Consider the following 24,408-nt stretch of genomic DNA (forward strand, 5'->3'; position numbering starts at 1 on the left):
TTGAAAATGCCTGACTATAGCACAGAAGACTAGGGCACCTAAACTACCAAAGTCTAAAGAACTTGAAGAATCAGGAACTAATGTATTGACTACCTAAGATTGATGAAGTGAAGGAAGTGTGTGAATGCTATGAGTAAAGGTTATGCAATGGGAAATCAACAAAGAGAATCATTCCCTACAAGTCAAACCTGGAGAGCAACTGAACCTTCAAAGTCGATTCACAGTGATGTATGTGGTCCAATGAGAACTACAATACTTGGAGGTAACAAGTATTTCTTGACCTTCATTGATGACAAAAGTAGAATGTTTAGGTATACTTGCGAAGGCACAAGTCTGATGGTTTTACCATGTTCAAAAAGTTCAAACAAATGGTTGAAAGACAAAGTGGTTGGAAAATCAAAAAGCTAGGAAGTGACAGAGGTGAGGAGTACACCTCACTTGAATTTGATAAGTTTTGTAAAGATATAAGCCTTGAAAGGCAACTGATAGTAGCTTACAGCCATCAACAAAATGGAGTGGCTGAAAGAAAGAACAGATCTATAATTGAGATGGCTAGGTCAATGCTACATGAGAAAGGAATTCCCTATCATTTCTCATTTCTGGGGAGAAGCAATCAACATTGTAGTGTACCTATTAAATAGGCTTCTAGCTAAAGCTGTGGAGAATTTGACACCATTTGAAGCCTACAATGGGAGAAAACCTTCAATGAAACATTTGAAGGTTTTTGGATCAGTGTGCTATGTTCACATCCTACACAACTCAGACACAAGCTGGAGGAAACAAGCAAGAAATATGCGTTTATTGGATATGGAAGATGTGAGAAGGGATATAGGCTATTCAATGTTAACACTCAAAAAGTTACAATATCTAGGGATGTTGTATTTGATGAAAAAGCTAAACGGAGTTGGGAAAGTAGCACTGAAGTACACCTCTCTGTGCTTCTTGACGAAAATCACTCCCTGATATGGTTCCTAAAATTCAAACACCAACTCAATCTCCATTTTCCTCTCCAGCATCAACACCTCAAAGTTCAAGTGGAAATTCTCGAACCACAGACTCACTATAATCTACTCCAAGTTCAACTCCTATAAAATTGAGGAGTTTGAATGAAATATCTGCTTCCTGCAATTTTTGTTTTGTAGAACCAGTAATTTTTTGATAAGCTAAAAGTGATTTGGCATGTCAAAAAGCAATGGAGGAATAAATGTCAGTTATTGAAAAGAAATCAACTTGGGAGTGGGTTAATAGGCCAAGTGACAAACTTATCATTGGTGTTAAGTGGGTATATAAGACCAAGCTCAACCTAGATGGATATGTGCAAAGGAAGAAGGCAAGGCTTGTTGCCAAAAAGGATACTCACAATAACCTAGAATTGATTTCAATGAAACCTTTGTCGCAATGGCAAGGTTAGACACCATTAGGACTCTAATAGCTTTGGCAACAGGGAAGAAGTGGAAATTGTTCCAATTAGATGTAAAATCAGCTTTTCTCAATGGTGTGCTAGAAGAAGAAGTCTATGTTGAACAACCAGAGGGTTTCCAAGTCCAAAATGCAAAAGATAAGGTGTATAGGTTGAAAAAGGCTCTATATGGGCTAAAGAAAGCACCTAGAGCATGGTATAGTGAGATGGACACTTACTTCATCAAAAATAGGTTCCACAGAAGCTCCAGCGAAGCTACCTTGTATACCAAGAAACAAGAAAATTCTGATATCCTCACTGTATCTATGTATGTTGATGATGTGGTATTCATAGGTAACAATGAAGAAATGCTTAACAAGTTCAAGCATGATATGATGGATCATTATGAGATGTTTGATTTGGGTTTACTGCATCATTTTTTTGGCATTGGTGTTCTACAAAATGACAGTGGGATTTTCATTCATCAAATGAAGTAAGCAAAGACTTTGTTGGAGAAATTTGGCCTAAAGGACTGCAAAATTGTTTGCACACCTTTGGTTGCAAATGTAAAGTTAAGCCAATATAATAGAACTAAATTTGTGGATCAAAGTCTGTACAGAAGCATTGTGGGTAGTTTACTCTACTTATCCGCAACATGACCTGACATTATGTATGTTGCAAGTCTTCTCTCTAGGTTCATGCATTGTCCCACAAAAACTCACCAAAGAACTGCAAATAGGGTTTTGAGATATGTGCAAGGCATAATTGATTATGCATTTTCCTTTGGATCTGGTGTTTTCTCATGGGCTTCTGTTAAGCAACAAACTATTGCATTGTCTATTGCAGAAGTTGAGTATGTAGCTGCTGCAGAAGCAACCTCTCAAGCCATTAGGCTTAAGTTTGTGTTGAAAGACTTTGGTGAGGTCCAATTGGAAGCTACTCCACTAATGTGTGATAACACATCAGCAATTGCAATGACAAAAAACCCTATATTTCATCATAGGACAAGACATATCAAAAGAAAGTATCACTTCATCAAAGATACTTCGCAGCAAAATGTGATTCAGTTGCTATATTGCAAAACTGAAGATCATGTGGCTGATGTCTTCACAAAGCTACTGCCTAAAGAAAAGTTTACTTATCTTAGAGGGTTGATAGGAGTCAAGTCTAGAAATAGCTTAAAAGGTAGTTTTGAAATGTAAGCAATATCGCAAACTTGAAGGTTCGAAAACAAGACCAAAGGGACTTAAAGTTGCAACAACTCGTTTTAGTTTTTAAATGTAACAATTAGTTTTATGAAGTAGTGGAGCATAAGATCCTAGTTTCCAAAGAATAGATGTAGGACTAGGATTAGAACTAGTGTAAGGTTGAGATTTACATATCCAGCTAACCATTTGAAGGACTTGTACTATCTGTAATACCTGTATATAAGAATGAAGAATGTTTTTGAAAACAATGTTGAATGAAATCATAGTGCTGCTGCCATGTTTTGCAGACTGTGAAAAACCTTGAAATTCTTTTGTTCTTTCTTAATCTTGCTCCTAATTTACTCCCTAAACATCAAAATTCTAACGAGCAGATTTTAGACTAACATCGTCCTCATTACCTTGTTACTGATGCATTATTACATTGGGCTACATATGTTGCTGCCAAGTTTGGAATTCCCAGGCTTATATTTCATGGGACAAGTATTTTTCCTTTGTGTTCTTTAATGACTGTGGCTTTCTATCAGCCTGACAAGAAGGTCTCATCTAATTTAGAAAATGAACTAAAATACCGGCTTTTTTCTGCGTAACATAGTGACTCACTAAATTGTTCATATAATCTAAAGAAAGTGAAGACAGGAGCTATGGGATCATTATTAATAGCTTCTATGAGCTTAAACCAGATTTCACAGACCATTACCGAAAGGTGTTTGGGAAGAAGGCATGGCATATAGGCCCAATTTTGTTATACAACAACGCAGTAGAGGATAAAGCAGAAGGGAGGGGAATGAAAGCCTCGCATAATGAACATGAGTGATTGAGTTGGCTTAACACTAAGAAACCCAATTCAGTTGTTTACGTGTGTTTTGGAAGTATGGCCAATTTTGAAGATTTTGAGCTCCTAGAAATTGCAGCGGGGCTTGACGCTTCTAAGAAAGAATTCATTTGGGTTGTAAAGATGGAAAAGAATGACATAGATGAGTGGTTGTTGATATAACCATAATTCCATACATTTTCATGCCCTTTAGTTTAGATTCTTGTTATGTTTTTAAGTAAATTTAGTTTGTTTCACTTAGTTTTATGTTTTTCTTAGATTTGAAGAGTGAAGATGAAGAAAGGAGAAAAAAGGAGCACTTTTGCGATAAATGAGTTTACCATGCTGGAAGCAGAAGCTGTTTGTGCAAATCAGACAACTTTGCGGATTAAACTGTACCTCCTTAGAATGAATCAGCTGTTGACCCTTGTACCGTTGGAAAGATATGGAAGTTAGCTTTCAAAGGAATATTACGGTTCATGATTCCAAGTTTCCTAGAAGACGTTATAGTGATTCTTGTACCAGGCGTCTGCCAACAATGCTTACGTGAGATTTGCAAAGAGATTTGAGATTTACAAATTTTAATAAAAGGAAACGTGCAGAGCAAAAGGAGAGCTATTAGAAGAGTTCAAGACTATCCTAAAAGGTTCACAGTTAATATATTTACTAGTTTGGTGTGCCACATCATCAATATACCAATCCAAGTAAGAAGAAAGTTAAAGAATCCTATTCAAGTAAGGATTTCAGCATTTATTCAAGAGAAAAATAAGGAAGACGAAAAGAGGGACTTTTGGGGACCAGATTTGGGGGAACGTGATTTTGGAGTTCAAGGAGAAAATGAGAGGCCGTAGCTGCCAACCATCTTTCCTATCCATCTTCATCGTTCGGAAATTTTTCATGTTTTTAAGATTTTTAATTATGTTTTCGTATGTTATGAGTAACTAAACTCTTTTCCTAGGGTTAGGATGATGCCCTAGCATGGATGTTTATGGTTTTTCATGTTATTCATTGGATTTCTAGTTTCTTTCAGATGAATGCTTAATCACTGTTTGAATTGTTACTTTTTGTTTGAGTTCTCTGATTAATCACCTTAGGACTTTGCATCTAGTAAGATTGGAAGATGAATTTGAGGCTGAACAAGCAATATAAGTCAATTGGCTTCTTGTGGTTAAGTGTGGTAAATTACATTATTGCTTGACAAAGAATAATGGTTTGCTTGGTTCCCTTGTTTTCTAGAGCTTAAAGAGTCCTACTTGTTAAATTTATGCTGTAACCAGGATAAACTGCATGTTAGGATATATGACCTCTACTTGAACTAGGAGAGAATCATTCACTTAATGAAAACTATGGTCAAATTACTAGAACAAAATAGTTCATCTACCACGTTAATTCTATCACGAGTATATATAGCTCATGGTAAGAATTATTCAATTACCACAGACAAGTTTAACTCGTGGTAGATAACATTAATCCACCATGGTCAGATTTTGACCCGTTGTTAAAAGCGAATAATTTACAACAGACATTTAAATACGTGATGGAATATCATAATTACCACGAGATATGCTCGTAATGGTTACTTCAAACTACTACATCATCTTTTGTGAATTCACTACATCTTTGGTCCGTGGTGGATGTTTTTATCCTACATAATTGGAAACATTTGGAGGAGGCGGGAGATTAAAAAGTTAGAGGGCTGCCAAAATTTTGGCATGGCACCCAAAATCTCAACTCCCTATATTTCCATTTTGTTAAAAAAAAAACACCCTATTATCAAATATGAGGCACCAAAATCTCATTCACTTTCCTTTTCTCTACCTCTCAGACATCTCCCTCTCCCTCTTTCCATCACCGTGACCCAACATCATGGCAACCACTGCCATCTCATCTCTCAATCTTCTTCTCTCTCTACTACAATAGTACAGGGTCTTCTGAGCCAATCGCTCAAACCCTCTCTCATCATATCCCTCTATGTCATTGTTATGAACTGGTTGAGATTGCCTTAATCACAGGGAGGTTTTAGTTAATAACAATAAGGACTAAATTGTAAGGTAGTTAAGGGTAAAATTGTAAGGAGTTATAAGTATAGGGTTTCAATTGTAAAGGGGACAATAGTTATTAGAAGGTTTCAGAAATTGTTAGAATTGTGGTCTAGATGGCATTGTTGATATACATGCTTTTCGAGTTAATTGTAAGGAAGATTTGAGATTAATAGAATATTCCTTTTGCTTATTCTTTATTCTCTCTCGCTATTCCTGTACCTTAGCTACCGGTGTGGTTGATTCTCCGGCACCGGTGTGGTCTTAACATTGGTATCAGAGCCCACCGATCCTGGATTTTCCCTTCCGTGTATGCCCCGTCCTAAACCCAACACCCATTCGAACGCCATGGAAGATCAGTTTGCTGCGTTTGAAGCTGACTTTTCTGTAATTATCTGTGAAGTGGTGAACTCCGCTTTAGATGCTAAACTTCCTTCCCAGCTAGATTCACGTCTTCCGGCGTAATTTGAGCAGTTTCGTTGTGAGCTCACCCATGAACTCTTCCTTTGTCGAGAGGGTGACGATCCCTCTCATCCACCTCCTGCCGCTCCCTATGGTGCCCCGGAGCTTACCCCAATTTTGCAACCGCCCAACCCTAACATTTTGAATCTCTGACCGCCTTGGCACCAGCGGCTTGAATTTCCTCGTTTCACAGAGGGCGAGGATATAATTGCTTGGATTTACAAGGCCGAGCACTTTTTTCTCCTTCTATGGATCCCCGATGCTCAGTGTGTCCTGAAAGCCTCTTTTCATTTTGAAGGGGAGCTCTTTCACTGGTTCCGTTGGATGGACTGTATCAACACCACACTAACTTGGCCAGAGTTTACCCAAGCCTTCTATCGTGAATTTGGGCCTTCTGAATTTGAGGACAGTGCGGAGACTCTCTTCAAACTTCGTCCACAGGTACTCTTCGCGATTACATCGCTGAATTTCGTCGTTTGGCTACTCGATCGCCGGAGATTGGTCCTCTTCTGTTACGAAGTTCTTTCTAGGGGGTTTGAAAAAGGAACTTCGCTATGATGTCAAACTATTGAAGCCCGCTAATGTCCATGAGGCTATTGCCATCGCGGTGCAGCTTGATTCTAAACTTACCGAGCTTAAACCCACACCATCTCACACGTATGCACCTTCTAAACTCTCTGCCACCACTGTCACACCTTCCACCCATACCGTGGATGAGATCCAGAGGAAGAGAGAACGAGGGGAATGTTGGTTCGGTACTGATAAGTGGGTGAGCGGCCATAAGTGTGGCCTTAAGCAACTACTGATGATGGATGTGATGGATTCAGAAGTTGTTGAAAGTGACATTGAGGAGGATCAACCTACATTGCAACACATGGAGCTTAGTGAGTGTGCTTTCTATAGCACTCATGGATGCCCTCCAGCACAAACCATGAAGGTGCTTAGTCAGATTAATGGTCAACCTGTGAAAATACTCCTGGAGTCGGGTAGCTCACACAACTTTGTTGATTCCAAACTGCTTAAACAGTGGAGGTAGCAAGTAACAAATACCAAGTCCTTTGAGGTCATGATAACTGATGGAGGCAAGGTGACAAGTTATGGTTATTGCAAGGCTGTGGAATTGTCTCTTGCAGGGTATCACTATCACACAGATTTGTACTCATTGTCGTTGGGTGGTTGTATGTAGTATTGGGGGTGCAGTGGCTTTCCACCGTGAGTCCTGTGCTATGGGACTTCCAACTTTTCATAATGGAGTTCACAAAGGACCACCACACTTATAAACTATCTCATCAAATTTCCAATGCCTCAGGAATTCAAGAAGTATCACTGCATCAACTGGATAAAGAGTTAGCTAACTCTAATTTGGGGTTGTTCTTGTATTCCATGGAAAAAGAAAAGTTAGAATCCTGTGAATTGAATTTAGTCCAATTTTAAGAACTACAACAATTGTTGAATGCATTCGAGTCTATCTTTGCCTTGCCTACTAAGCTACATCCATAGCGAAACCACGACCATCACATTCCACTTGTGCAAGGGGCCAAACCACCAAGCATTCGACCATACCGCTATGGTCTGTTACAGAAAACAGAAATCGAGAAGGCAGTTCAAGAATTACTTGAGGTAGGTTTCATAAGGCAAAGCCATAGTCCATTCTCCTTTCCTGTTTTGTTAGTGAAGAAGAAGGAAGGCACTTGGAGAATGTGCATTGACTACAGAGAGCTCAATGCACTCACTATTAAGGATAAGTACCCCATACCCCTTATTTATGATATGTTGGATGAGTTGCATGGATCACTCTATTTCTTTAAGTTGGACTTGCGATCTGGATATCACCAGATATTAATGCAACCTAGAGACATTGAAAAAACTGCATTTAGGACTTATGAGGGCCATTATGAGTTCTTAGTAATGCCATTTAGGCTTACAAATGCCCCTGCCACATTCCAAAGTTTAATGAACAATTTGTTTAAGCCCTACCTGCGGAAATTTGTGTTAGTTTTCTTTGATGACATCCTTATTTACAGTAAGACCTGGGCAGCTCATTTAGCTCACTTGAAGGCGGTTTTTGCGATATTGCAGACCAATCAACTTTTTCTCAAAAAGTCTAAATGTTCCTTTGGGCAAATGAAGGTGGAGTATTTGGGACATATTATCTCTCGAGAAGGAGTAGCACCGGACCCTAGGAAGATCCAGGCCATACAAAATTGGCCTGCACCAAAAACTGTTAAGAAGTTGAGAGGATTCTTGGGTTTAACAAGCTACTACAGAAAGTTTGTGCCAGGCTTTGGCAAAATTTACCAGCCTCTATACCATTTGACAAAGAATGAGGGGTAATTGGAATGCAGAAGCTTAGCAAGCATTTGACAAGCTTAAGACAACAATGACCTCTTCATAAGTATTAGCACTACTAGATTTCTCTAAACCATTTGAATTGGAATGTGATGTTTCTGATTGTGGCATTGGATCTGTGTTGCAACAAGGTGGAAGGCCTAGTGCTTTTTCTAGCCAGTCACTTGGTCCACGGAATCAAGCAATCTCTACTTATGAGAGAGAATTAATTGCAGTGGTTTATGCAGTAAGGAAATGGCAGAATTATTTGCAGGGAAGGCATTTCATAATCAAGACTGATCATAGTAGTCTTTAATACTTCCTACATTAACGAGCTAACACTGCATTGCAACAGAAATGGGTTTCCAAGTTAGGTATGATTATGAGATACAGTTCAAAAATGGATCACAAAATGCAGCTGCAGATGCTTTGTCTCGATTACATGGGGTGCCTCAATTACAGGAACCTGTTCCTCTGTCCATTAGGGAATGTAATGTTATTTCTTACCCTTACAATGGCTGGATAGATGACTTGAGGAGAAGTATTGAACAAGATGAATGGATTGCTACAAAGAAAAAAGAAGTGGGTGACTCTGCAATGAATGGCACAAGGGAATGTACCTTAGGAAAGTACACTGTTTCTTGCTCTACAAGAAAAAGGTGGTGTTAAGCCCTCACTCGGAGTGGAGAAGTAAAATTTTAAAAGAGAACCATTATACACCCTCGGCTAGTCACTAAGGGGCTTTCAAGACATACCATAGAATTAAGAGGAGCTTCTATTGCCAAGGAATGAAGAAGGATATCCAAAACTATGTGGCAGATTGTCAAGTGTGCCAACAAAACAAAGTGGAGACCATTGCCCCACCAGGGTTGCTACAACCTTTACCAATTCCCCAAAGAATTTAGACTGACATTAGCATGGATTTCATAGTGGGTTTGCCCCTATGCAAGGGCAAATATGTGATATTAGTGGTGGTTGACAGATTATCTAAAAGTGCTCATTTCATAGCTATGGCTCACCCTTACACTGCAAACACAATAGCTCAGGCCTTTGTTGATGATGTCCTAAACTACATGGCATGCTAAGTTCAGTGGTCAATGATAGAGATCCTATCTTTGTCAATGCCTTCTAGAAGGAATTGTTCAAACTGCAAGGGTCGAAACTGTGTATGAGCTCAGGATATCACCCTTAAAGTGATAGGTAAACTGAAGTGATGAATAGGTGCCTTGAAACCTATTCAAGGAGTTTTGTTGGAGGTCAACCAAGGAGATAATTTCAATGGCTTCCATGGGCTGAATGGTGCTTCAACACTTCCTACCATTCATCTGCCAAATTCACACCTTTTGAGTTAGTCTATAGCTTCCCACCTCCTCAAATTATACCCTGTGAATTTGGTACCGCAAGGGTGGCAACAGTGGAACAAAGCCTTTTGGAAAGGGACAAGGTCTTATCTATCTTAAAGCACAACCTGTAGATGGCTCAGAATTGTATGAAGACAATTTGAAGTGGGAGATTATGTGTACCTTAAGTTGGTTCCTTACCAGTTGCAGGCCTTATCCCCTCACAGCTACCATAAGCTTCAACCAAGGTACTTTGGTCCTTATGAGATTTGCGAAAAGATTGGTAAGGTAGCATATAAACTAAAAATGCCACCTAGCACCAAGATTCATCCTGTGTTTCATGTGAGCCATTTGCAGAAACATTTTGGAAGTAATGTGAAACCTCAGAATGTCCTACCTCAGGTGGTCAAAGATGGGTTAGTAAGGAACATACCAGTTGCAGTGTTGGAAATGAGGGTTTACAAAAAGGCAATGTTGCAGGGGTCCAGTTCCTAGTGCAATGGCAAGATCATGAGGAATCGGAGGCTACTTGGGAAGATTTTGATGAGTTCAACGCTAAATTGAAGGGAATTCTATGAGATTCATGTGGGATTTCTAGTGACTAGCATGCATATACAATTCAAGATTTATATACGAAAGCAACGGAAGCATGTTATCAAATAATATCAAAGCTCTAGTCATGAAAATCCCCTTCAAGATGCATAGGTTTATGTAAGATGCATCAAAAACAAATTTATATAAGAACAAAGTTTAGGAGTAGTTTTATACCTCTTGATCTAGATCTTAGACCAAGGATGGACCACCTCCAAGCCCTTTGCTCCTTGAAGTCCTTGAGCCTAGCCTCCTTCCTTGCCTCCTCCACTTTGTTTAGTATGAGTGCTCCTAGGTTCTCTTCAAGTTTCCAAAATTGAAAACCTCTAAAGATCCTCACCCACTAGTGTAGTGAGAAGGATGAAGGAATAACCAAAGGGGTGAAAAGATGATTAGCTAAAAACCCCCTATGGTGGCCGGCCCTTTGAGTGTTAGAGAGATATTTTTCTTTTTCTCTTTTGTTCTTTTAACACTTCAAAAACCCTAATGAAACATTTGCTATAAAGTTCCTTTTATAGCCAAAAAGAAACAAGTCAACATGTGACCTTTCTCTCCCTCCTTTGGCGGGCCCTTTTTGTGTTGTTTGGGCTTTGGGCTTTTATTTATTTCAAGTCATCCAATGCTTGAATAAAAGCCCAATGGGTTTAGGCCCAATGGGCCTAATTAAACCCGAACGTTTCTTTAAGCCCAAAACAATCTTATATCGCTTTTATGATTTCTTTAGACTTTCTAATTAATCACAACACTTAATTAATCCAATTAATTATTTCCATCATCCATTAGTTACTCACTACAAGAGTGTATTGGTGAACAATCGTTTTAGGTTCTAATTAGTAAGGCAGTGAGGTGATTGGCACCAATCCAATTGATTATATTTAATCCAATCACTTAGTGAATTAAAACTTACTTTTAATTCACCTTCTTCTTTGATGACTACATTTAATCATCTAGAAGAACTCACAAGCCATGAGTGACATCTAACCATATATCATGGCTACCCAAGCTAATGTAGAAGTTGTTCGGAGAACCTATTCAGTTGGAATTACAATGCAATTCGATCCTTCTCTAAAACAATACTCTCAATCACATCACTAGGGTATGGATATATTATGTCAAACCCCTAATATGATTATTCCTTCTTATATGATTCAATTGAGTTGTATAGGAACGTTTTCCTTTATTACGCTCGATACTTCGGCCGAAGATTCTAGAATCATATCTTAGAGTATTCATCCTCTCTTAACGAGGATTAGAGATTCCTTGTTGCGCATTCACTTGCCTTCATGACTAAGTGGCTTAACCCCGACTATGCCGTGGACACCCGCGGATGGAGTGACTTTGACATAATCAAAGATCAAGTACTTAACCACAAGACAACGATGATGCCTCAGGTCATAGGACTACTTACATTATTCCAACTATTAGAGTTACTTACTTGATATGTGAGTAGACCTCCATGCAAGTACTCTCGTTCGATTGTGTTTAGTGTACTCATTCCCTTAATGAGCACCTACATATTTGTCTTAGTGTCACTACACGAATGGGACGAGACTTTCCATCCTTCTAATTGAAGCGGACATAGTATGTACCGGTCTATGACCAGACCAGGAACCTTTTGGACATAATGGCTATGTGAAGAAGGTCTCTGTAGTCTAACTTCATTAGATTACTTCTTCAATCGATCCATTGTCCATGGATTCACCATTTAGGACATATATCGTTTATAGAGATAGTCCTAAATAGTATCTTTGCCATTTTATGTATAAGAGTCATCTATACATCCATTTATTGTCCTGAAAGGTTTCTTCCAAAGATTGACTTTAGGGCATATTTCCAACAATCTCCCACTTGCACTAAAGTCAATCACTAGTGTATCTTATACATGCTAGTTGAGAGAGCTTATGCTCGTAGGTTAACTTGGTTATGTATTAATCCTTTTTATTTAAAAGGGATTCACTTATCAAATGTTTCCAAAACATTTGATGATGTCTCTTTCTTGTGTTCGAATACTTTGATGAGACCTTGATTCCATGGCTTGAGCTATCGCCCCATTACGTCGTAGTGTCCTACTAACGACCTTATCGTTTGGATTCAATCATTGGTTCTAAAAGAACCCTTTCCATTCAAAACACCTTTTGAAGCAGTTTCTAAAACAATATATCGTCATATATTTTGTTTGTATACTTTATACAAACTTTGCTCCAACCTTGAGACCATTGTAGTACAATACTTACAATACATTCATATGATTAGTACTTCATCCATTATGAAGTTCCATTTGTTAAAATGGCTTATTTTCACTTTGGTTTATAACCTAAGTGAATGCACGCTTCCAGAGTCCCACTCTGATGTTTCTTTCTTAAAGGCAATAATACTTTATCAGTTGCTTTGGTTCTGATCCTGGGATATAGTAATATCTTAAAGTGACAACCCCTGTGGTTCTTCACTTTTGGATATCTACTCACAAGTCCATACATGTGTCCCTTTTGTGATTTTGTGACACATTCATTATAAGGGTTACGAAAGTGATTTTTCTATCATATAGGAAAATGCTTTCTTAAATCTTCAACATTTGAGATTTAATCTCCCCAAATAACATCCTTGAGATAGCCTTGCTATATCAATAAGTCCAATTTCAAGTCTATACTTTAAAATTGACCGTGTCATGTTTTGTCAATTTTCGAGTAACATTTATGTTCTATCAAATCTATCAAATAGACTTTATTCATATCTTGTTGCTCAAATTATAACATCACTCCCACTGGCCTTGTTGTAACTTATCATTCATTCAAAAACTTAACAATTATATTTTCTTGATTTGATGCATATTGCTCCCACTAACTTGTCTTGGATCTATTGACAATCATTAAGATCCATTAGCTTATTGATGATGTCTCAACTATTTTGACACTATCAACAACTCTAGCTAACACAAGTTATTTAAACGAATCATACACAAAAGAATTCCTTCTCAAGTAATTCCTTTTGAAATGTGTGACTTGCTTTGTCAAGTCTATTCATTTAAATTATATGGTGTCATACACCATACTACAAGTTTTAGTCATACTAAGACCTTTAATGTAGTCATATAAGAATTATCCAAGTCTTTAGTGGAAGCATGGCTCCTACTAAGGATATAGAAACTCAACCATTCCTTCCAAGTGGTTGATATAATTCTTTATCAAAACTACATAGAGCGTTATAGTTACATAAGATGTTGAATTTGGATTGTCTTGTTGTTAAATTATATGTTGTGACTCATTTTGAAACTATTCCCTTTTGTTTCATCAAATTTGTCCATGGGCTTTGTTATTAGCTTGTTCTCATAAAAGAGAATGATGGACAACTCCCAACATATAACCATTTTATGTTAGGTTGACGAAACCAACATTTAAAGACTATTCTTTAGAATGTTACACAACATAGAATTTTAACTTTTGAAGAGCTTGAGTCCTTTAACAATTAAAATTACAAACTCTTAATAATAGTCAAGTACTATTATTCTTTAGACAACTATAAACCAATCATATTTGAGTTTATATCCATTTTCACACCTCCCACTATTTCTCATGACTTTAATGAGAAATCACTTCATACATTCAAAATGTATAAACGTGGAGTATACGGGTAGAGGACATTGTGTAATAGCTTTAAAACCTTTCAAGCTCGTTTGTTTCAATCTTCACTAAGTTAATGTCTCGTTATTAAGTGACTAAAGTCTTTAAACATTTTATAGATTTAGACACTTCTTTCTTGGTTTAATCACTAACACAATTGACATTTTAAAGCAATTTAAAGAATGCCCAATTAGTTGTTCAAAACTACCAATTGAATCAAGAGTGATCTTGATTATTGTGGTTTAAGTGATAACCATATAAGAAACGTTTTTCTTATTTCTTATATCATTATAATCTGATCTTCCTTTTCTTCAAGAAAGGAATCTCTAGATCTTTGTCAATTCTTATAGAACTCATAGGTAGACAATTGGAACCAAATCTAAAGATTCATTGTATCCTTCTATGTCCTACATGTGAGATCTATCCATAATTGATAAGTCTAAAGTTTGGTTATCACATTACAATAAGTGATATAAATCTTGTATCTCAACTAGGATACAACAAGACAATATTCAATTCATAACACTACTTTAAGGAAATAATATATTAGAAGGCATTCATCACATTACATTAATATGATAATTCAAACATTCATAATGTTTAATACAAAAAGAATTAGCTCTTTACATTTAGAGACTAATTAAATACCTTCATACATTTAGGCACTAATAGTGGTCTTCCATCATATGAAGCCACTTAATAAGTTCTTAACAAAATAAGAAAGTTTAAAGACTATCTTTAAATGCCTAACAAACTTCCTAAGTAGTAAGCAAAAACATGGTGGCCGAACCCTTCTCCACACTTTTCTTTGCTTGTTCCTCTTCTACTTGGCTCCTCCACCTATATACAATTATACAAGTAATTAGCCCTTTATATCAAATATAAATTTTAGAAGATCTAACAATTAGAATTGACAATAAGAACATAAACCATACCTTATGGCTTGTCCTTATGAGTTGCAAGGTATAACCTGCAATTCCTCTTCCAATGCCCCTCCTTTCCACAGTGGTGGCAAGTCCCCTTGGGCTCCTTTGCCTTCTGTTTCCTCACTCCTCCTTGCGGCTTAGGAGTGGGAGACTTCTTCTCCTTCCCTTTGCCTTTGCCTTGCGGCTTGGCCTTGGAAGAGGATGGCTTGTTGTAGGCTACTGCAGCAATCCCTACAACGTTCTCTTTCTTCATAGTCTTCTCGACAGTTACTAACATGTTTAGTAACTCAGAGAGAGTATTATCCATCTTATTCATATTGTAGTTTATTACGAACTGCGAGAATGAATCAGAAAGAGAAGCCAATATGAAGTCCTGGGCCAATTCCCCGTCAAGTGAAGTACCTAGGTTCTCCAATTGTTCAATGAGTCCTATCATCTTCAGTACATGTTGATGCACTGGAGCCCCCTTGACCATCTTGGTCTTCATAAGTTCACTGACAGTGCTAAAGCGACGGTTGCGCGTCCCTTCACCATATAACTTCGTAAGATGGAGTATGATGGAAGATGCATTGTCCATACCCTCATGCTGTCTCTGTAGCTCCTCATTCATGGAAGCCAATAGATAGCACTTGGCTTGTGTATCATCCTCAACGTGCTTGTCATACTTAGCACGTTCATCCTCAGTGGCCTCGGGGCCGAGAGGTATGTGAGGTGGGGCCTTGTCTAGCACATAAACAATCTTCTCCAATGTTAGGAGAATCTTGACATTACGATACCATGATGGGAAATTGTGCCCCTCTAGGCAATGTTTGTCGAGTATTTTCGCAAGTGTGCTTCCAACCATATCTAAATACATAAACAATAAAATAATTAGTTTGATTGTTGATTAAGTCAAACGATTCGGGTCTTTAAACCGAATGACACCACCCACCATTTTTGGCAAATTCCACATCCCTCAAGATGGAATCCGGGAGATTTCAATGAAAGCTCCTAACGGGTTATGGGAGGCTCACTATTACCAAGCCCACCTCACGATGATACGATGTCGGCTAGCAAAAATAATAATGAGAGGGTATTACTACCCATTCACAACAACCTCTTGTGATTACCTATCTTTTTGGCCTCTAGAGAACAATGCCTCACAATGATATGATGTTGGCACCATTTCTCTTAGTTAAGTTTTGTCCCACCATGCCGGTTTAGATAGGGGTTCAAGTATGACCTCACGATGATACGATGTTGGCCACACTCGTTGCCTACCTTAACCTCATCAAATGTTTTAAATAAACTCCTCCTAAGTATAAGCATGCACTTTGCACTCCCCCATGACAGGGTGAAGGCGGTGTACAAGTCATAAACGATTGGAGCCTACCACGGTGGAAGGCCACGAAAAAGTGTTTAAAGCACTCTTACGCTTTCAACTTAATATTGTATGTTGGTTGAGGGATTTTAAGGTCTCATCAATTTTATTTATTTAATCACATTCAAATAAATTGTGTCCTATTATAACTACTAGTCCAAAGTTAATGAAATTAGTAGCATATGATATCCCCACTATTCGTTTTCATAAAACAAATCAATATCAAAACATTTTTCAAAATATTGGAGATATATATAACCACTAATTGTATTCATTATAGTTTAGTAGCGTATGATACTCCCACTATTTGTTTTAAGAAAAACAAATCAATATCAAAAACGAACTTTTCAAATATTGGAAGTAACTACTACTACTACGGTTTTTGCATTCCTTTGAATTTGGACTTTATAGTTATCTTAGGCTCTTGGATGACCATGGACTTATTAGGTTATTGCAACAATGAGCCAACATTGTTGAATAAGAACTCGGGGAGGTTGTGTCAATTTAATTACGTGCTTTTCAATCCAATTAAAACATTTTCATTGAGCCATTAAAAATGAAAGACGATCATTCATTGCTAATTAATCTTTAATCTCATGTCAAAAACCCTCTTTTAGTTATGTCTCCTTACCAATAGTTAAAGAAACTCTAGTCTAGCACTAGAGGGAATCAACTAACTAAAAGAGATTAAGAAGTAATAAGAATTACAAACCGATTTGTTCAAATTCCTACAAATTACATATACTAAGAGGGAGAGATAGATTAATGTCCAACGTGACAAGGTCCAAATGAAACAGTAATTGAAACACATTCCCAAGGTTCAAACAATTTGAGTTTAGCGCCTTATCTCATAGCTCAATTATCGTTTAAGGCATAAGTCCATAGTCACCCATTTTTCTAACTACTTAATCACATTAAATAATCATATGGAATGCAACATAAACATTTAGATTTAGTGCATATGGGCATAATATTAATATGAGTTTAAACAACTAACAAAATTAAAATCAAATATTTTAACTTTCTAGTTAGTAGGGGCCTAAATGCAAATACAAAAAGTTAGGGGTCAAACCGTAAATACTTGAAAGTAAATATCAACTTTTCAAAAATACAAAATAGCCCCACAAGTAAATCCACTAGGGAGGCCGGCCACATAATGGGGATGGGAGGTTTCTTACACAAAGCATTAAATCAACATAATGTAGAAAAAATCCAAATGTAGAAAAAATCCAAATTTTACTTGTCACTTGACTTAGGCTTTAAGGACTTTAAGAAAAAGTGATGGAAATTCACCTAGTCAAGTCTAGGATTTATTAAATTTTTGGGAAGGCTATGGATGGTAAGTATACCATCTAAAACCAAATAATGAAGTAAGAACACAAAACAAAACCATTTTCACCAAAACCAAAACCATGAACACCAAGAACAAAACCATGAACACTATTTCAAGATTTGTACATCTTGGTGATTTTTCAAATCCAAAACCAAAAGTGACAAGATCTCTTCTTTCTAGCTTTAAAAAGGATGTGTAAGTGGTTTACAATAAAACACAAACACAAGCCAAAACCACCCCCAAAACCGTGCCCTCCCCTATGGAACAAAACCCCAAATTTTGTTCAAAACTCAATCTTCATTCATGCATCCAAAACACTTTTTTGCATGCATATCTTTTTCAACTCTTGATTCACATTTTTCAACATTTGAAAAACAAAAGATAAACATACTTTGAATGAAGAAATAATATGTCATACATCATATTAAAACCCATATGCATAAAATCCAAAAGGACACATCATACATAAACCTTTGGCTCTGATACCACTTGAAGGGAATTCTATGAGATTCATGTGGGATTTCTAGTGACTAGCATGCATATACAATTCAAGATTTATATACGAAAGCAACGGAAGCATGTTATCAAATAATATCAAAGCTCTAGTCATGAAAATCCCCTTCAAGATGCATAGGTTTATGTAAGATGCATCAAAAACAAATTTATATAAGAACAAAGTTTAGGAGTAGTTTTATACCTCTTGATCTAGATCTTAGACCAAGGATGGACCACCTCCAAGCCCTTTGCTCCTTGAAGTCCTTGAGCCTAGCCTCTTTCCTTGCCTCCTCCACTTTGTTTAGTATGAGTGCTCCTAGGTTCTCTTCAAGTTTCCAAAATTGAAAATCTCTAAAGATCCTCACCCACTAGTGTAGTGAGAAGGATGAAGGAATAACCAAAGGGGTGAAAAGATGATTAGCTAAAAACCCCCTATGGTGGCCGGCCCTTTGAGTGTTAGAGAGATATTTTTCTTTTTCTCTTTTGTTCTTTTAACACTTCGAAAACCCTAATGAAACATTTGCTATAAAGTTCCTTTTATAGCCAAAAAGAAACAAGTCAACATTTGACCTTTCTCTCCCTCCTTTGGCGGGCCCTTTTTGTGTTGTTTGGGCTTTGGGCTTTTATTTATTTCAAGTCATCCAATGCTTGAATAAAAGCCCAATGGGTTTAAGCCCAATGGGCCCAATTAAACCCGAACTTTTCTTTAAGCCCAAAACAATCTTATATCGCTTTTATGATTTCTTTAGACTTTCTAATTAATCACAACACTTAATTAATCCAATTAATTATTTTCATCATCCATTAGTTACTCACTACAAGAGTGTATTGGTGAACAATCGTTTTAGGTTCTAATTAGTAAGGCAGTGAGGTGATTGGCACCAATCCAATTGATTATATTTAATCCAATCACTTAGTGAATTAAAACTTACTTTTAATTCACCTTCTTCTTTGATGACTACATTTAATCATCTAGAAGAACTCACAAGCCATGAGTGACATCTAACCATATATCATGGCTACCCAAGCTAATGTAGAAGTTGTTCGGAGAACCTATTCAGTTGGAATTACAATGCAATTCGATCCTTCTCTAAAACAATACTCTCAATCACATCACTAGGGTATGGATATATTATGTCAAACCCCTAATATGATTATTCCTTCTTATATGATTCAATTGAGTTGTATAGGAACGCTTTCCTTTATTACGCTCGATACTTCGGCCGAAGATTCTAGAATCATATCTTAGAGTATTCATCCTCTCTTAACGAGGATTAGAGATTCCTTGTTGCGCATTCACTTGCCTTCATGACTAAGTGGCTTAACCCCGACTATGCCGTGGACACCCGCGGATAGAGTGACTTTGACATAATCAAAGATCAAGTACTTAACCACAAGACAACGATGATGCCTCAAGTCATAGGACTACTTACATTATTCCAACTATTAGAGTTACTTGCTTGACATGTGAGTAGACCTCCATGCAAGTACTCTCGTTCGAATGTGTTCAGTGAACTCATTCCCTTAATGAGCACCTACATACTTGTCTTAGTGTCACTACACGAATGGGATGAGACTTTCCATCCTTCTAATTGAAGCGGACATAGTATGTACCGGTCTATGCATTGTCAGTATCCCTCCGACAATCCTATGACCAGGAACCTTTTGGACATAATGGTTATGTGAAGAAGGTCTCTATAGTCTAACTTCATTAGATTACTTCTTCAATCGATCCATTGTCCATGGATTCACCATTTAGGACATATATCGTTTATAGAGATAGTCCTAAATAGTATCTTTGCCATTTGATGTATAAGAGTCATCTATACATCCATTTATTGTCCTGAAAGGTTTGTTCCAAAGATTGACTTTCAGGGCATATTTCCAACATAAATACCTTACATTTCCTCTTTGAACAAACCTTGAGGACAAGGTTCTATAAGGGAAAGGTATTGTTATGAACTGGTTGAGATTGCCTTAATCATAGGGAGGTTTTAGTTAATAACAATAAGGACTAAATTGTAAGGTAGTTAAGGGTAACATTGTAAAGAGTTATAAGTATGGGGTTTCAATTGTAAGGGGTCAATAGTTATTAGAAGGTTTCAGAAATTGTTAGTATTGTGGTCCAGATGGCATTGTTGATATACATGCTTTCGAGTTGATTGTAAGGCTGATTTGAGATTAATAGAATATTCCTTTTGCTTCCTCTCTATTCTCTGTCGCCATTCCTGTACCCTAGCTACCGGTGTGGTTAATTCTCCGGCATCGGTGTGGTCCTAACAGTCACTCTCCACAACTAAAAACCCTAGAGACCCTTTCAACCAACAAGCTAAATTCACACCTATACTACCTCGATTTGTCGTCCAATACTTCTCCTTTTGTTATAATCATGATTTTTTAGTTGGATTCACAGGTACCTGCCTCCAATCTTGAGCTTCCAGTAGCCCTTCACTTCTAAATGTACGAATCCACCCTCCAAAGCCTCTGTTTGGGTAAAATAGTTTTTTTTTTTAATTTTTTATTATGTGTAATGTTGAAATTATTTTTTTTTCTTCACAAAATGTTGAAATTGTTTACCTAATTAAGTTATACATGTGCAGTTTTTTCTTAATTATTTGTTCTTTTTTTTTTCCAAAATATGTTTTGTCTGATATGAACTTGCAGCCTGCAAGTGAAGTTGCAGGTTGGTTTTTTCCTGAGTTCTTAGGTTTTTCTTGATGATTTAAGGTAAAAGAATTTGGTTGGTTTTTCAATGTAAAAGATACTTCTGGGCTTTCAGATATATTTCATTACTAGTGTAGTTGTGACATAATTTTTCCGTAAAGCTATACTACTTATCCTTTTGTTATCGCTTCAATAATAATAATGCAGGACAACTGTCAGGTTATTGGAAGAAGATCTAGTCTAGTTATTTGTCACTTACCCTAGCTGGTAGGTAGCATGGGTGTATGCATGGGGGTGCTGTCTAACACCTTGAGTATGGTTGTCATTCTCACTAAAGTAGGCTGTCATTCTCACTAATTCAAGGGATTGCTGATCTTGCTTTAGTTGTTAGGTGATTAGGCGTAAATCAAGGAAGAATGATTGTTTTGTGTTCCTTGTTTTTCTCTTCTCCCCACACTCATTTATATGAGCTATCTTTGTACTTTATTTCTTCATAATAAAAAGTACACCTTCAAATTCCAATACAGTGATTCTTCAAACGATGCTTGGAGTAGTACAAAATTCATTACCTTTTGGGGCATTGCATGTACATTTCACCAGTATAAGCTTCTATGGGATCATGAGTTCGATTTTTCTTTTGAGTTCTTTGTGAATAACTTCATATGCTTTTTCTTGTTACAGATGGCTCTTCCATTGATGCCAGCTCAAGCCATGATTCAGCAGGTAAATTTATTGTATTTATGTTCATATATATATATATATATATATATTTGCACAATTTATTTTTCTCATAAATACATGAACGACATCTTTTTCATTGGACGATGAGCAGTGTATATATATTTCTCTCTTGCAGGCTACAAGGCATGCACGTCGGGTATACGTTGGTGGGCTTCCTCCCTTGGCTAATGAGTAGGTTATAGTTTTGGATTTTGTTTTGGATTCTTTCCCAAGTAATAGCAAGTGTTTTGACTCTATACTGGAGTGGAGATGAACAGGGAATCTAGGCGAAAGTTCGATGCCATTTGTGTCATCACTCTAGAATCTAGGGATTTAGTTTGTATATGAGGAAGCTTATTAGGTAGCTTTCTGTAGGTTGTTACAGGGCCAACTACAATGGGTTACAAATAAGCCAAAATTTTGATTAAATGTCTTTCACTTTTTGAAATTCTTGTTTGCCTCTTTCTTCTTCAAAGTATTTTTCTTGTATTCTTTAAAAAACTTTGATGGAATGTTATCTTTTTGTCAAACAATTGCCACATTCTTTAGCCAAGTCATGGCTGCCATTGGAGGAAATTCTGTTGGTTGAAGTATGTGTAATCATAGTCTCACTTTAACTAGGTTCAACATGCAACTTAATGTATTACATGATTCTGGATCTCATGCGTTTTATCTGAGAGCAATGTGTTTTCCAGTATCTGAACTTGCAGGTGATGAAGGAGTGATGAAAAGGCTTTATGAAGGAGTGATGCAGGAGCTACATACATTGTATGACAAAAGGGAAGATGCTTTTATTTGCACGCTAATGACACTTCATTTTTAGTGAGCCTTCTTACCCATATGATCATCATTCTTCTTGCAGGAAGGAGAGAGAACCTAAAGTGGTTATCAAATTTGCTGCAAGTAATTTGGGGTAAGTATAGTATGACCACTAAGTGTTTGACCAAATGTCTCAAAGAGTTATGATATTTTGGAACGCGTTTGTAAATTGGGTTATTTGCTTCTCTATAAATTGAGTGGCCTTCTAGTTAAATTTGGTTACTCCGCGAAATCTTTCTCTCTAAAATCATTTTTTTTCTAGGATACAAAACAATTCTTTTTTAATCTCTCTACGAATTTGGTTTCAATTTTTATGTGTCTAGATGTTGATGGTTTGCTAGACGGTGACAAGATGCACTCAAGTGATGATGTGAATGAAGCAAAAAGAGAAAGGGAAGAGGGCCAACAATGTACTACTTGTAATATTTGAATTTGTGATTTTTGTGTAGTTATTATGTTGTAGTAAATATGGAATTTTGTTGGTTATTCTGTATTAAAATGTATAAATACAGATATATAAATATATTTGTTAAATAGTTTTTTTTTTTCATTTTGGAAAATAATTTATAACGGGCATTAGCTATGGTCAATTAGTAATCGACAACGGTCATAGCATGTGGTGTTAGATTTCAATTTACCATCGGTACAATCCGTGGTTATATTGTATTTGACAACAGGCATAGTCCGTTGTAAAAGCTGAGACTTTTTATCACATCTAGAATACTAACGGGCAATGTCCGTGGTGGATTGCAATTTACCATGGGCATGAATCATGGTAGATGGGCTTTTTCTACTAGTGAATGTGCCCGACAAGGACTTAGATATTGGAGTTATCATCTAAAGAATCAAAAGATCTGTTGAATGGATTGAAACCTAAACTAGATTGTTTGTGGTTGATTCTAAATCCCTAGATTTTCACCATTGTTTGTCAAATCTCAATTTTCAACGTTATTATCTCATAGTACTTTCTGTTTACTTTTCTTTTTAATGTTGTTTTCGTTTGCTTAAAATCAAATATTCAAAACAATTTTCTACAATTTCATTGAAATCTTTAGTTTAGATTGAGTCTAATTGGCGTTTGTTCAATTAGATTTTCTTTAGGTTGTCAAATATTGATTAAGTAAGAATCTTCGTGGGAATAACACTTGGACTTGTAAGCCATTATATTCCGACATTCTTGTGCACTTGGAAGTTTACACCATTTGCCTGAAGGGTTTGAGAAGAGAATGGAAGATAAGGGGTTGATTAAGAGGTTGGGCTCCACAGTTGCCGATTCTTGAGGACGAAGCAATTGGAGGCTTTGTGACTCATTGTGGGTGGAACTCTATCCTTGAAGGAGTTTCTGCTGGGGTACCAATGATCACATGGCCCGTCGGCGCCGAGCAATTTTACAACGAGAAGTTGATTACTCAGGTACTTAGAACTGGGCTTGTTGTTGGTAGTCAACAGTGGACTTCATTTGCAGATAAAAAGAAGGAAGCCAGTGTGAAGAGGGAAGCCATAGAGAAGGCTATAACTCAAGTCATGGTGGGTGATGAAGCAGATGAACTGAGAAGCAGAGCCAAGGCACTTGAAGAGATGGCAAGGAGGGCTGTTGAAGAAGGTGGTTCATCTTTCTCAGATTTAACAGCTCTAGTTGAAGAGTTGAGGAGGCCCGTTGGAGCTTGAAGCTTTAGACATGTTACCGAAATTTTGCTTCTCGGATGCCAATGATCACATGACCAGTGTGCAGAAAATTCAATAATCAGGTGACCCAAAGAGCTAAAATTCAGTGTGCTAAAAAGTGTAAATTGCACAAAAGTTTCCATTTGTCAATTGATGTTTATAAACATAGTGTCGGTGTTGAAAAACGGTTTAGAGATTTGAGGATAGTGGGAAGATCAAGAAGTCGTGTAAATTTAGAAACCACTACAAATTTCTTGATCATCTTTTAGAATGTTTGTCACGTTTTTAGTGATAGCTATTTCAGAAACAGTCACGCTTGTTTCATGGTTGTTTCTCAATGACTGACACAATTAGTAGAATTCGTAGTGTGAGATTTTATACTCTTAACATGTTCCTTAATAGAAAGAAATGCTTGCTTCAAACATGTGAACCACTTATATATATTGAGTTTGACCAAAGGGCATGCTATGAGATGAAAATATATATTTGATATCCGTTTGATAATCGTTCATGTTGATATCCGTTTGACCAAAGCTCACATAAATTACTGAATCTGATTTCTTTGAATTTAGCCACTTCAAACATTCATGTTGATCTACGGAGGATTCAAGTCCTCTTTGTACCTTTTCTT

The 24,408-nt window shown here is 37.0% G+C and overlaps 1 protein-coding gene and 1 pseudogene across 4 annotated transcripts; both read left to right on the plus strand.

Annotated features, from left to right (window-relative positions):
- Positions 1 to 1,398: 1,398 nt before the first annotated feature.
- LOC114823051 (UDP-glucose flavonoid 3-O-glucosyltransferase 7-like) lies at positions 1,399 to 24,199 on the plus strand (annotated as a pseudogene).
- Positions 20,101 to 22,648, plus strand: LOC139195906 (splicing factor U2af large subunit A-like). 4 transcript variants are annotated; one of them, XR_011580983.1, is made up of 6 exons: positions 20,101 to 20,369; positions 21,255 to 21,296; positions 21,430 to 21,485; positions 21,989 to 22,061; positions 22,156 to 22,206; positions 22,436 to 22,648. XR_011580983.1 is itself a non-coding variant. In XM_070821628.1 (6 exons), the coding sequence occupies exons 1-6, from the start codon at positions 21,115 to 21,117 to the stop codon at positions 22,440 to 22,442; spliced, it is 249 nt and encodes an 82-aa protein (XP_070677729.1). In that variant the 5' UTR covers positions 21,089 to 21,114; the 3' UTR covers positions 22,443 to 22,648. The 4 variants fall into 4 exon arrangements, 1 of the variants encoding a protein (XP_070677729.1); XR_011580984.1 differs by having other exon boundaries at positions 21,430 to 21,460; XR_011580982.1 differs by lacking the exon at positions 20,101 to 20,369 and adding an exon at positions 21,083 to 21,159.
- Positions 24,200 to 24,408: the final 209 nt, after the last annotated feature.

The sequence above is a fragment of the Malus domestica genome, chromosome 05 (genome assembly GCF_042453785.1).
Source record: "Malus domestica chromosome 05, GDT2T_hap1".
Classification (NCBI taxonomy): Eukaryota; Viridiplantae; Streptophyta; class Magnoliopsida; order Rosales; family Rosaceae; genus Malus; species Malus domestica.